At 39.0% G+C, this 12570-nt stretch overlaps 1 protein-coding gene and 1 pseudogene across 1 annotated transcript; both read left to right on the forward strand.

The window, feature by feature from the left end:
• Positions 1-605: 605 nt before the first annotated feature.
• LOC112605979 lies at positions 606-1407 on the forward strand (annotated as a pseudogene).
• Positions 1408-11161: 9754 nt separating this feature from the next.
• Positions 11162-12146, forward strand: LOC112607232 (putative olfactory receptor 10D3). The gene is given in 2 exon segments (XM_025358347.1): positions 11162-11862; positions 11864-12146. Coding segments are annotated over 2 exon segments (936 nt in total). The 5' UTR covers positions 11162-11209.
• Positions 12147-12570: the final 424 nt, after the last annotated feature.

A 12570-nucleotide genomic window follows, 5' to 3' on the forward strand; every position in this document is an offset into this window, starting at 1 on the left:
CATCAACTATGAAATAAAAACATCAACACCGATCTTACAGGATTCCGTCAAGGTTTAACTAGAAAATGGTTATGAAAATTATATGTAAACTGTAAATGTGTCCCATCTTTTTCCTTGTGTTTTCTCTATTTCCTTTTTCTTTATTTTTTTGTCTTTCTATGCCTTTCCCAGTCCTCAACACTTCTACTCTCTGTCATTTCCTCTTCTCTACCTGATGATAGTAAACGAAAGTCTACTCCTACCAGTCAAATTGCCGGGATCCAGTTCTCACTCCGAGACCACACCTGTTTCTGGGGATATCTGTGATCCTACAGTCACAATAAACATCATCCTTTCTTTAATAGGAGGTATGATTGCTGTTTCCTCATGAATCTACTGATAGCAAGAAGTAAAATTTGGCCCCTTGAAGCATCATCTTGTTGTCGTTTTCCCTCTTCCCAGGATAACATCGAACTTCTGTGGAGATAAAGAATTACACTTTGGTTACAGAGTTCATCCTGTTGGGCATCACCCACACAGAGGGGCAGGAAACTGTGCTCTTTGTCATGTTCGTGATCTTCTACCTCTGTACACTGCTGGGAAATCTGCTCATCCTCTTAGCTGTGATGTCTGATTCCCACCTCCACACACCTACATATTTCTTTCTTTGTAATCTCTCTGTGTTGGACATTGGTTTCTCTTCTGTGAGCACTCCAAAGATGCTGGCCAACTTGCTATTGAGGAGCCGAGTCATCTCCCTGGTAGGTTGCATGTGCCAGGTCTTTTTTTTTTTTTTAACCACTTCCTAGGCAGCACTGAGTGCCTGCTCTACACGGTGATGGCCTATGATCATTTTGCCACCATCTGCTACCCACTGTGCTACACCATCATCATGAACCACCGGGTGTGTGCTCTGCTGGCAGCTGGCAGCTGGCATCTGATTTACTAGCTCTTTTCATGCGATAATTCTCACTACATTGACCTTTCAACTGCCATATTGGCGGTTCTAATGAAATGGACCATTTCTTTTGTGACGTCTTCCCTCTCATCAAACTAGCCTGTGGTGACACCATTATCATCGAGACAGTGAGCTTCACCAACATTGGCCTTGTGCCCATGACCTGCATCCTTCTCCTCTTTGCTTCCTACATCCGCAATGCCATTGCAATTCTAAAGACGCACTCTGCTGAAGGGAGACACAAGGTGGCATCCACCTGTGTTTCCCACCTCACACAGTTCTTTGGACCCTGTGCCCTCATCTATACCCAGCCATCTTTGAGTGAAGTGCTGGTAACCCCAGTACAGATCTTTGGCAATGTAGTCACCCCCATGCTGAACCCCACAATCTATACCCTGAGAAACAAAGATGTCAAAGGAGCTCTGAAAAAGCTGGCTGGGGGCCAGATTGTTTCAGAAGGAGGTCACTAGTCCATTTGTGGGAAAAGCTATTTTTTCCTCCTCATTTGTGTATTAAACTAATTTTTAAAAACATCTGTCCATGCCAGTTGTAAGGGTCTTTCTGCCACAAAAACAGCTGGAAAACAATTCTCCCAGATACAAACCTGTGACATCTTCTCCATCTCACACACAAAGATCAGGAAATATGTTAGACATTGTGGGCCATATAATCTGTTGCAAATACTCAACTCTGCTGTTGAAGCATGAAAATAGCCATAGAAAATACATAAGCAAATGGGTGAGGCCATGTTCAGATGAAATTTTATTTACAAAAACAGGTGGGGGGCCCACAGGTCGTACGTGGCTGACCCCTGTCATAGAGGCAGGTTGAATTTAAAAACCTCTTTTCAAGGGCTAGTGGATAATGGCTTAAGAGTGAACTTTAATGTGGGCTGTTTCCCACCAGGGCACATATTTAATTATCAGTCAGGAATAGTAGGTGAAAGGGTGGATATTGAAGGGCACGGAGAGCATTCCCTAAGGAGAACTCGGCAGTACTCCCAGGAGACAGTGAGAACTGCTTCTCGCAGCAGCTCCAGCTGCCTGGGACCCACACTCATGCCTGCAAATGTAATCATTCCTTGGGTCCTTATACAGAAGTGGCTTGTTTTTCTTAGGTATGAAAGTAAATGCTCACCACTCTTGCTCATAAATAGAAACCTTTTTCACCTCAGAAGTTACAGTTCTCAACATCACCCACTCAGAAGTCACTCAGCTTCCCTCTCCTAGTATCAAGCACGCCATGAGCGTCCTGTTCATAAAACAACACAGGGCTGGCACACGGTCCTTGGAATATTCTTTTGCCAGGATTACCAAACTCTGTCACAAGATATAATTATTTAATTTCGGCTGGAAGGGTTCCTATTAAGAGTTAATCTCCTCCTGCTGTTTTTGTCTGGCTGCTCTGTGATAAAAGACATAATGTGTGACGTGTAATATGTGCACATGCATTCTCGTGGCTCATTTGGTCGTGGGGCCAGGCCCTATGAGAGGGCTGAGAGGGCAAAAGAATGATGCGAGAATACTCCATGCCCTCTTATCTTCACAGAGAAACAAGCTCTGTTGGCAGTGATAGTTCTCTAATAGGGACTGTACACTCAGCATCACCTGTGCTGGAAGCCTGCCTAGTACTTATATAATTAAAAGGACTAACTGCGTTACTAGGGTGGAACTGTCAACTAGAGTTGGCCTTGGTCTGACATGATAGATAGATAGATAGATAGATATAAATAGTTAGATATAGACATAGATATATAGTCTTTTTTTTCCTAGCCATATTGGGCTAACTTCTCCTCTTTTACTTCCCCATGTCCCAACAAAGCCCCATGATACCAAGCCCTGCTGAGAACTGACTTACTGAGTCCTCCTGACTCAGTAGATTAGAAGAGCTCACTAGATTTGAGCTCCCTGTTTTGCCATTCCTAAATCTCTGAAATAATGTATAATATATGTTATTCCAAAGGAAAGAAGCCAAATGTTACAGAACATACAGCATAATCTCACTAACTACTGATTTTGACCTTTTCTGAAAATACTGTTATTCATCATGGGTGTTCTGGCTTCGGTAGAGGTTTGCACACCTGTTACGCTTAAATCAACATTATTTTTTCTTATTGGCCTGTTTGTATATTCGTTGCTTTCTACCCTTGCAGTTATCAGATAGAGGTTTAGAAAAGAATTACATGTCTGAATGTTAAGATCCAGTCTGGGGAAGTGACAGAAAAGAAAGAATAAAAGAGTGACTCAAGAAAAATATTCTGTATAGGGGAAAAGTACAGAGAGGAACATGGAGCAATACCAGTAGTCACGCTGTCTTCCTACATTTGCTAATCAGCCCATTACAGGTTTTTATTGTTAGAGTCCTTTCTTTCTGTTACTTTCATCTCCAGCGGTGATGATACCATTGCCTTACATCTCTCCTCGAACACACTGTCTTGGATGAGCTTAATAGTGGAAAAATCTAAACCACCAGTGTCCAATTCTTCCCAGCTCTATACTTTTATGTGAATACCATCTTATTTCTCTTGTATATGTAATTATGAAAACTCAGTACCGTTTCATTTTTCCCCACTAACACTCTGCCCTGTCATCTTCCCTGCAGGAGGGAATGTTGTTTAACTCTAGGCCACATGCCATATGTATTATTTGGGCTGGCATCCAACAAGTCCTAGAATTATGGAACTGGAAGAGATCAATGTGTCTTATTAAAATGAGACTCAGAGCATCCATGGGTAAACACTGAAAGGAAAATCTCTACTTAGGAAGTGCTTATTTTTTTTTTTTCCAAAATGACCTCAAATCTGTTCCCATGTGTCTCATTTTCCCCATGCATCTCCATCACACTTTGATTAATGTTTCTCCCATTCCACAGGTACGTGCATAGGTTACTACCTTCAGGTAACAATCTGACTGGTTTAGGCAAAACGTTTTTTTCTTCAATTTCTTTTAGCATATTTGTGAAAGGCTGGCATTTTAAAAAATGATGTTAATAAATCAATACTAAGAGAAACAAAAAGAAAACAGAGAGACTATATAAACACAAAATCAGGTTGTCTTGTGAAGTCAGACATCATGCTCTCAGCAGTGACTGCCTTCCCATGAAAGCGCCTTCTCCAGGGAGAAAAAAAATAACACCAGTTGAAGACGTAGAAGTGTGTTAAGAAACTTTGGCCTAATAAGATAAGTATTCATGAATGTACTGGGAGTAAGACCAGCTGTCATTTTCTTTTTTTCACCTAGAAGCGGCAACATGGGATAGGAGGAATTAGTTTCCAAGCATGAAGAGCAAATTCACTTCAATACAAAGAAATGCAGAAGATAGGAAAAGGAGAAGTCATTCATTCGTTCAACAGGAATTTGTTGAGTCCACCTATGTCCCAGGCACAATCTAAATGTCATCATACCTGATGCATTGCCTTCAAGTTTGAGATGGCACCTCAAGGAAGACATCAACAAACTGGAATAGTGACATGCAAAAATAAAAAAAGAACATGATGTATGAGAGAGAGATGGTTGTGGGAAATCAGAATATTTAGATAAAGAGACGGCAGATATGACTGATTATCTGAAATCTGTAGAGGGATGCTGGATGAAAAAGGGCCCACATTCATTTGGCAGATTACAAGAGCAGAACAGGGAACGTTTTCCAGAAAACTCAAGGAGGAATGATTGAATGGAAGAAAACGATTAACCAGGCAATAGTCTGCCTTGAAAAAGTGTCATTCCTGTTCATGAAAGTGCAGGAATGGATCCTGAGTGCTGCAGAGGATATTCTGAATTCTGCAGGGCAGCATTTCCAAATCAGGGGTTTGAAAACCTTCAGAAATTCAAAAAAATAATCCCAACCTTTCATATAGGTAGGGATAGCAATAGTGCACTTTTTTCCAATAGGATTCTTAAAAACAAACCCACATTAAGAAAAATATTTTAATACCTTTTCATCAGTATAAAAATTTTTGAGAGCCTCTGTATATGTGGTCTGAGTGAACATGTGCAGTTAAGGATATGGGGACTTTGCTCATGGTTCAGTCACTGATTTGTGGTGATTCGCAAAAATAGCAACTGCTTATGTTAACCATTGCAATTTTAAACTACTTGTCTTCTTAACCATTTATATATAATTTATACCCATTTTGGACTAATGATTAACTAGAGGAAATATTAGGAAAAATAATGTTGTGCTTAAAATGAATAAACAGGACAAAGAGACTGGCATTCATTAATCATACATGCTTGGATCGTGTTGCACTTAAGAAATTGTATTCATTTCATCATATTCTGGTATTTCAAAAATGTTGAAATATACAGTGACAATTTTACCTGAAATTTTATTTCATTTCTGAGGATAGATACCATATATCTGGTTATAAAAAGTTGAGAAGTGCTTACAAATAGAAGCCTGAGTCTTTCACTTTCTAACATTATTTAAATTCTTTTAACTATGAAGTGCTAACATTCTAAAGACTGTGTTTTGAAAACCGGTTTTGTTCATTTGCATACCCTAACATGTCCTAAAATTTTACTCTGTATTTTAATATGTATTTAGTGAACAAACCAAACATGGCATAATTTAGCATTTAAAAAATTATGTGTTCAATAAATTATGGTTTTCATAATTAATTTAAATAAATTAAATGGTATGTGTTCTTTATTGGTTGGGAATAAATATGTATCTGTTTTATATGTTATCTATATTAGTTTGTATTTTTATAATATTTAAAATACATTTAATAATACATGTTTTAATTTATTTCAGCCAGTTTTAAAAATTATTTTCATGTAAAATGTTTTTTAACATATTCTGCAAATTTTAAATATGTTACAAAATTTAAAGACTATTAATGAACACATGTATTCCTTATAGCCAGTACAGGAAATAGAATATAATCTAGACATTCTTTCTGTGTATTTCTGTTAGTCCTATCCTCCCAGAAGTTAATAGCAATCTGAATTTTTGTTAAGGAAATTTCTTTCTTTTATTTATTTGCCACCTATGTATGCATTCCCAAACAAGACATTATTTAGTTTTATTCTGGTTTTGAAATTTGTTTAAATATGCTCAAACATGACGCTTTTTTTCTTTTCAGACTTGCTTTTGAGATTCATTCACTTTGATATACATAGCTATAATTTTACCTTTTTATATATTTATTTGGTCTGTGGTTGACAGACATGTGGGTGATTTGTAATTACTGTTTTAAACATTCTTCTGCACAACACTGGGGCACCACTTCAAAAATTCCTCTAAAAAGATGTATTTAGGAGTGGACTGCCAAAGAGATTTCCAGAATGAAATGATTATGACAAATACACTCACTCCCACAGTGGATATTTCATAGCACATTCCATTCTTCAACACTTTATATTGACATCCTTCTTAACATCTGTCAATCTGATGGTATGTAAATGTATATATTGCATTGTAAAATTTTGGTCTCTGATTACTGGTAAAGTTAAGCATCTTCTAATATATTTAATGACAATTTAGGTTTCCTCCTTTGGAAAATTTATGCTATTTTTTAGTTCATTTTCTTTTGAGTATTTGGACTTTTATAAAATTGATTCATAGTGATTCTACATGTATTCTGGATACTAATCTTTTCTTGGTAAGGTGTCCTGCAAATATCTTCTCCTAGTTTGCAGTTTCTCTTTTCATTAGCTTTAAGCCATTTTTTAATAAAATCAATGACTTCCTTTAATGTGACTTACCAAAACTTTCTTTTATGACTAAAGATTATTGTGTCTTACTTAGAAATAACATATTACCTTTCATTTTTCTTTAAGTTTTTACTTTTTTTTCTCTTTTAAATCTTCAATCCTCCTGGAATTAGTTCTTGCTCATGACTGAGGTAAGAATTCAATTCCCTTCTACTTTTAAAAAACACAAGTAGCCAGTTGTCCCAGGATCACTTATTTAACAGTTTATCATTCCCCCACTGTCCTACAATGCCTCTCACATGGCCTCTGGTGACTCCCACCTTCTAGAATTCATGCTTTGTGTAATCACCTGCCCTGATTTAGTGACTTGGTTCTAGTGAATAGAATGTGGTTCTAGTGAGTAGAGGTGATGAAGTATCATTTCAGAGATTAGATCACAAAAGGTGGTGCCTTCCATCTTGGGTTCACTGGCTCTATCTTACTGTCTCTTGACTTGGTTGCCTCAGGAGAAGCCAGCTCCCATGTTGTGACACAGCTCTGTGGACAGGGCCAGGTCTGCCAGTAGCCATGTGAGTAAGCTTAGAAACTGATCCTTCTCCAGTCAAACCTTCAGTGGAGACTGCAGCCCCAGCTCATGAGACTAACCTCATGAGAGACCCTGATCCAGAGGAACTGAGTTAAGGTGTGCCTGGATTTCTGAGTCACAAAAAGTGTGAGATAATAAATGTCTCTAAGCCACAAAAGTTTGGAGTAATTGGTTATGCAGTAAGCAATAGAAACTTATGCATATGACTCTTCATATTTTCTATTTTTAGTCAGTTTTCACAGATTAATAAGCATTTGATAAATTATTTTGACAAATCATTTGAATATCTCGGCAAATGTTGTGATATCTGTTTTCACCTGCTTAATCCATGTGCTTCTGTCATCCTTTCATTCCTCATGTTGTTTATATACACCTTCTCACTTTTTTCAAAAATCATTTGTAAAGAAGTACCTCTATTTTCTTAGTCTTTTCAAAGAGCCTAATTTAGCATTGCTGATCTCTTTTCTTTTCGTTTTCTCTATTTTTTTAGGTTTTTACACATTTTTTGTTTTTTTTGACAACTCTGTAACTGTTGTGTTACATGAAAGAGGAATAATTTCCAGATTACAAATGTCTGGACTCTCAAAGGGCAAGGTTCTTCACTCCTTTCACAGAACAGAAGGTCAAGATTAAGGAAATTTGTCTTGTTCATGGTTGTATAGGTTATTAATTAATGTTTGTTGAGTAATACTTTGATATAACTCTGGAAAATCATCAGGAGAACTATTCCTGGTTCAGGAAAGTCAACTGTGCCAATTGACAAATGTTTGTTGGAGTCCAGGAACAGAAATTTTATTTTCATATCAAAATATTAGAAACCATAGTCTGAAAAGTAGAAGAACTGTTAGTTCACTAGGGCTGCCATAACAGAACAGAATATACTAGATGACATAAACAACAGGAATTTTTTTCTCACAGTTCTGCAGATTGTAAAATTCAAGATCAAGGTTGCAGAGGTTTTGCAGCAGGGTTTGGTTTCTGGAGCTTAGAGATGGGGCTGTCTTCTTGCTGTGTTCTCACATGGAGGGATAAAGGGAGAGAAAAAGACAGACAGAGGGAGAGAAAAAGACAGAGAAAGAGAGAGAGAGAGATCTGATGTCTCTCCTTTTACAAAGATACCAGTTCTATTGCATTAGGGCTTCACCCTTGTCTCATTTAATTTTAATCACCTTCTTAAAGGCCCTAGTTCCAATACAGTTACATGGAATGGGTGTGTTAAGAGTTTCAACATGAATTTTTGAAGGAACACAATTCAGTTCATGGCAAGAACTATGAAGAAACTGAGATTAAAGTATTTAAAATTGGATATTTTAAAAAGTCTTAGATATGTGGTTGTTAGGTTGTTATTTCTCATTCCGATGATATATCCTGAAACTGGGTAACTGGTTTCTCCATATGTCCTAAGATTGGGCTATACCATTCACCTTTTTTCTTCCTTCCCTACGTCAATCTTAGAGACAGAAAATAGAGATTTGGCTCCCTCTCGTTCCTATCCAGCACTGTCACGGGGGAAACATCATCATATTCTATTTCAGCTAGACAATTTACTCACTTTTAATTACTCCCTTTGCTCAACAACCTCCTTGAATAGGACTCATTCAGGAATGGGGTCCCAAAGGCTCCAAGGATATTTAAATTTCCATGTCGGAGAAAACAATGTAGCTGTCAGTGGCTTGGAAGATGTCTTTGCAGAAGACAGAGACATACACTGCTGCATGTCGTTTAGTCAGAGTTTATTTGGCTGAGAAGAAAGCTTTCCAGATCATGGGTGGAGATCTCCAACCTCTAATATGCCAAAGGAAAATTTGGGCTAAAAATCCTATACAAACAGATGATTAAATGACCATATTTTCTCTTTGTAAGTTACATAACGGCCATCTTTGCCTCTTTCTCCCCTTCCTTCCTTCCTTCCTTCCTTCCTTCCTTCCTTCCTTCCTTCCTTCCTTCCTCTCTCTCTCTCTCTCTCTCTCTCTTTCTTTCTTTCTTTTAACTGAGTCTCACTCTGTTGGCCAGGCTGAAGTGCAGTGGCACGATCTCGGCTCACTACAACCTCCACCTCCCAGGTTCAAGCAATTCTCCTGCCTCAGCCTCTGGAGTAGCTGAAATTACAGGGGCCTTCACCTCTTTTTTCACTCCTCTTTTATGCTTTGTGTATCCAATGGAGAGGAAAATTTGGAGTCCTCAGTTTACAAAGTGTTCTCAGAGTTCAGGATGAACAGAGCGTGGAGCTACTAGCCAGATGAATAGATGTCATTTGCTTGGTTTATCTTTGAGCCCATTGTCCTGGCCCATCAGCTCACAAACCCCATTCTTATTATTTCACTTTATAATCAGGAATTTGGACTTGATTTTATATTACTAAAGTAACAGAAACTCTAAATAAGCCTACATTTGGATACCTTCATTTGATTCTTTCTTTGATATAGGACAGCCAGGACATTTTTGGAAGCAGTATAGATTATATGTAGCACTTGCCTTGGGTCTGATTGCCTTTTGGAATGTAGTGCAGAGCATCTTCTGGAGTGCAGGTGACATGACTGTAAACAGAGAAATTCTAAATATACAGGAAATGGGCAAAAGAGAAACAGGTAGATGATCAAGTTGCTTTAGAAGACTGAGGAGAAATTACTCTCTGATAGTACCACACAAATCCTTGCACAGGAGGAATGATATCCAATTCTTGCTGGGCATTGAGTGAGTTATCTTATTTCCTTCATCAAACATTTATTGAAAAATTACTCTGCCAGGCACTGTTCTTTGCACTGAGAATATAATTGTAAACACACAAAAAATTTACTCTCCTAGATGTTATATTTGTGTGTTTGTGGGGAGGTAACTGGAAACATATTGGTTTTCCATTGCTTACTAAGGAGGAGGAGGAAGAACATTTCGAGAGCCTGGTGATGTACAGAGGAAAAACATGGCTAATACTGGGAAAAGATTTGACAAAGCCAGTAATGCCATGATCTATCACAGATGGATCCATTCAGATCCAGGGGAAAGACTGATGTTTAAAAAGAAAAAAAAAGAATGTAGATGCCTAGTTCCAGCATGAACTAACTGCCTCAATTTGGGAAAGTCACCTAGCCATCCTACTGCTCAAAAGTAATCTTTTCTGTAGACCTCCTCAAAGAGTGACTGCCAGGATTAAATGAACGGAGATTATGTTGTATAAGTGTTTTGAACTGCAAAGCAGTGATCAACCTTTATGATTCCCTTAAAAACATAGACATAAAATCTAATGTCGTTAATAATGTCTCACAACTATGATGATTCTTGAATTGTGGTTCATATCTCCAGTGACATAAAAAAAGCCCTCAAATAATCTTGACATTTCATATCCTTCTACCCTGGGAGGAGGAGCATGTGTTTGAATGGATCCTGCCCTCCTTTTAAAAATATTTGCTCTTGGCCGGGCGCGGTGGCTCAAGCCTGTAATCCCAGCACTTTGGGAGGCCGAGACGGGCGGATCACGAGGTCAGGAGATCGAGACCATCCTGGCTAACACGGTGAAACCCCGTCTCTACTAAAAAAAAATACAAAAAACTAGCCGGGCGAGGTGGCGGGCGCCTGTGGTCCCAGCTACTCGGGAGGCTGAGGCGGGAGAATGGCGTGAACCCGGGAGGCGGAGCTTGCAGTGAGCTGAGATCCGGCCACTGCACTCCAGCCTGGGCCACAGAGCGAGACTCCGTCTCAAAAAAAAAAAAAAACAAAAAACAAAAAACAAAAAACAAACAAACAAAAAAAATATTTGCTCTTACATTGTAAGAATATTGTTTTAATAATGGGCGTTTGTATTTCAAGTAAGTATAACAAAAATATTTGCTACAGAAACTTAGTTGGCTATGGCGGTTACATTCCAAGGATAATGCCTTGTAACTTGAATCACAAGCCTTTCCATAACTTAGAAGCAAATCAAGTCACTTAATTGACTAGTTTTATTTCTCCAGTATGTTCACTTGATTGACAGCAAGCCAAGATATTCTTCCATGTCCTCAGCCTCCTCTTTCTTCTCTAGGACTGGCTTCCATGGAGGTGAAGAACTGCTCCCTAGTGACAGAGTTCATCCTTTTGGGAATCCCACACACAGAGGGGCTGGAGATGGTACTTTTTGTCTTATTCCTGCCCTTCTATGCCTGCACTCTACTGGGAAATGTGTCTATCCTTGTTGCTGTTATGTTTTCTGCTCGCCTTCACACACCTATGTATTTCTTCCTGGGAAACTTGTCTGTGTTTGACATGGGTTTCTCCTCAGTGACCTGTCCCAAAATGCTGCTCTACCTTATGGGGCTGAGCCGACTCATCTCCTACAAAGACGGTGTCTGCCAGCTCTTCTTCTTCCACTTCCTGGGGAGCATTGAGTGCTTCTTGTATACAGTGATGGCTTATGACCGCTTCACTGCCATCTGTTATCCTCTGCGATACACAGTCATCATGAACCCAAGAATCTGTGTGGCCCTGGCTGTGGGCACGTGGCTGTTAGGGTGCATTCATTCTAGTATCTTGACCTCCCTCACCTTTGCCTTACCATACTGTGGTTCCAATGAAGTGGATCACTTCTTCTGTGACATTCCAGCACTCTTGCCCTTGGCCTGTGCTGACACATCCTTTGCCCAGAGGGTGAGCTTCACCAATGTTGGCCTCATATCTCTTGTCTGCTTTCTCCTAATTCTTTTATCCTACTAGAATCACGATTTCTATCTTAAGTATTCGTACAACTGAGGGCCGTCGCCGTGCCTTCTCCACCTGCAGCGCTCACCTCATTGCCATCCTCTGTGCCTATGGGCCCATCATCACTGTCTACCTGCAGCCCACACCCAACCCCGTGCTGGGAACCGTGGTGCAAATTCTGATGAATCTGGTAGGACCAATGCTGAACCCTTTGATCTATAGCTTGAGGAATGAGGAAGTAAAAACAGCCCTGAAAACAATATTGCACAAGACAGGCCATGTTCCTGAGAGTTAGTAAGAGCAGATAAATGGGTGCATGGCTCTGGAAATCCTTCTGCTTTGACATGGATATTTCATTCTGGAATCTTCATATGTGACAATGACTTGGAATTTTCAGCACTGTGCTGAATGATATGGACCACTGTGCTATAATACATTATCTTTTACATATTTTATTTTATCAACTAGGTTCTGCCTCTTCACCTCTCTTCAAAGTCATATAGTCTTGGTTATTGTTACTTTGCCTTCCTTCTATAGAGAATTGCCTGTCCCTAAAAGGAAGGTATTTTCCATTGTGCCATTTTTTTTTTTTTTTTGCACCACTTTTCTCAATTGACTCCCCTCATACTGTTTATGAGACAAACCTATAGGGAAAGGCAATAAAAAGAAGAAAAGAGATTTTAAACAACTGATTGAGAGAATAATATAATTTAAAAAAC

The sequence above is a fragment of the Theropithecus gelada genome, chromosome 14 (genome assembly GCF_003255815.1).
Source record: "Theropithecus gelada isolate Dixy chromosome 14, Tgel_1.0, whole genome shotgun sequence".
Lineage (NCBI taxonomy): Eukaryota > Metazoa > Chordata > Mammalia > Primates > Cercopithecidae > Theropithecus > Theropithecus gelada.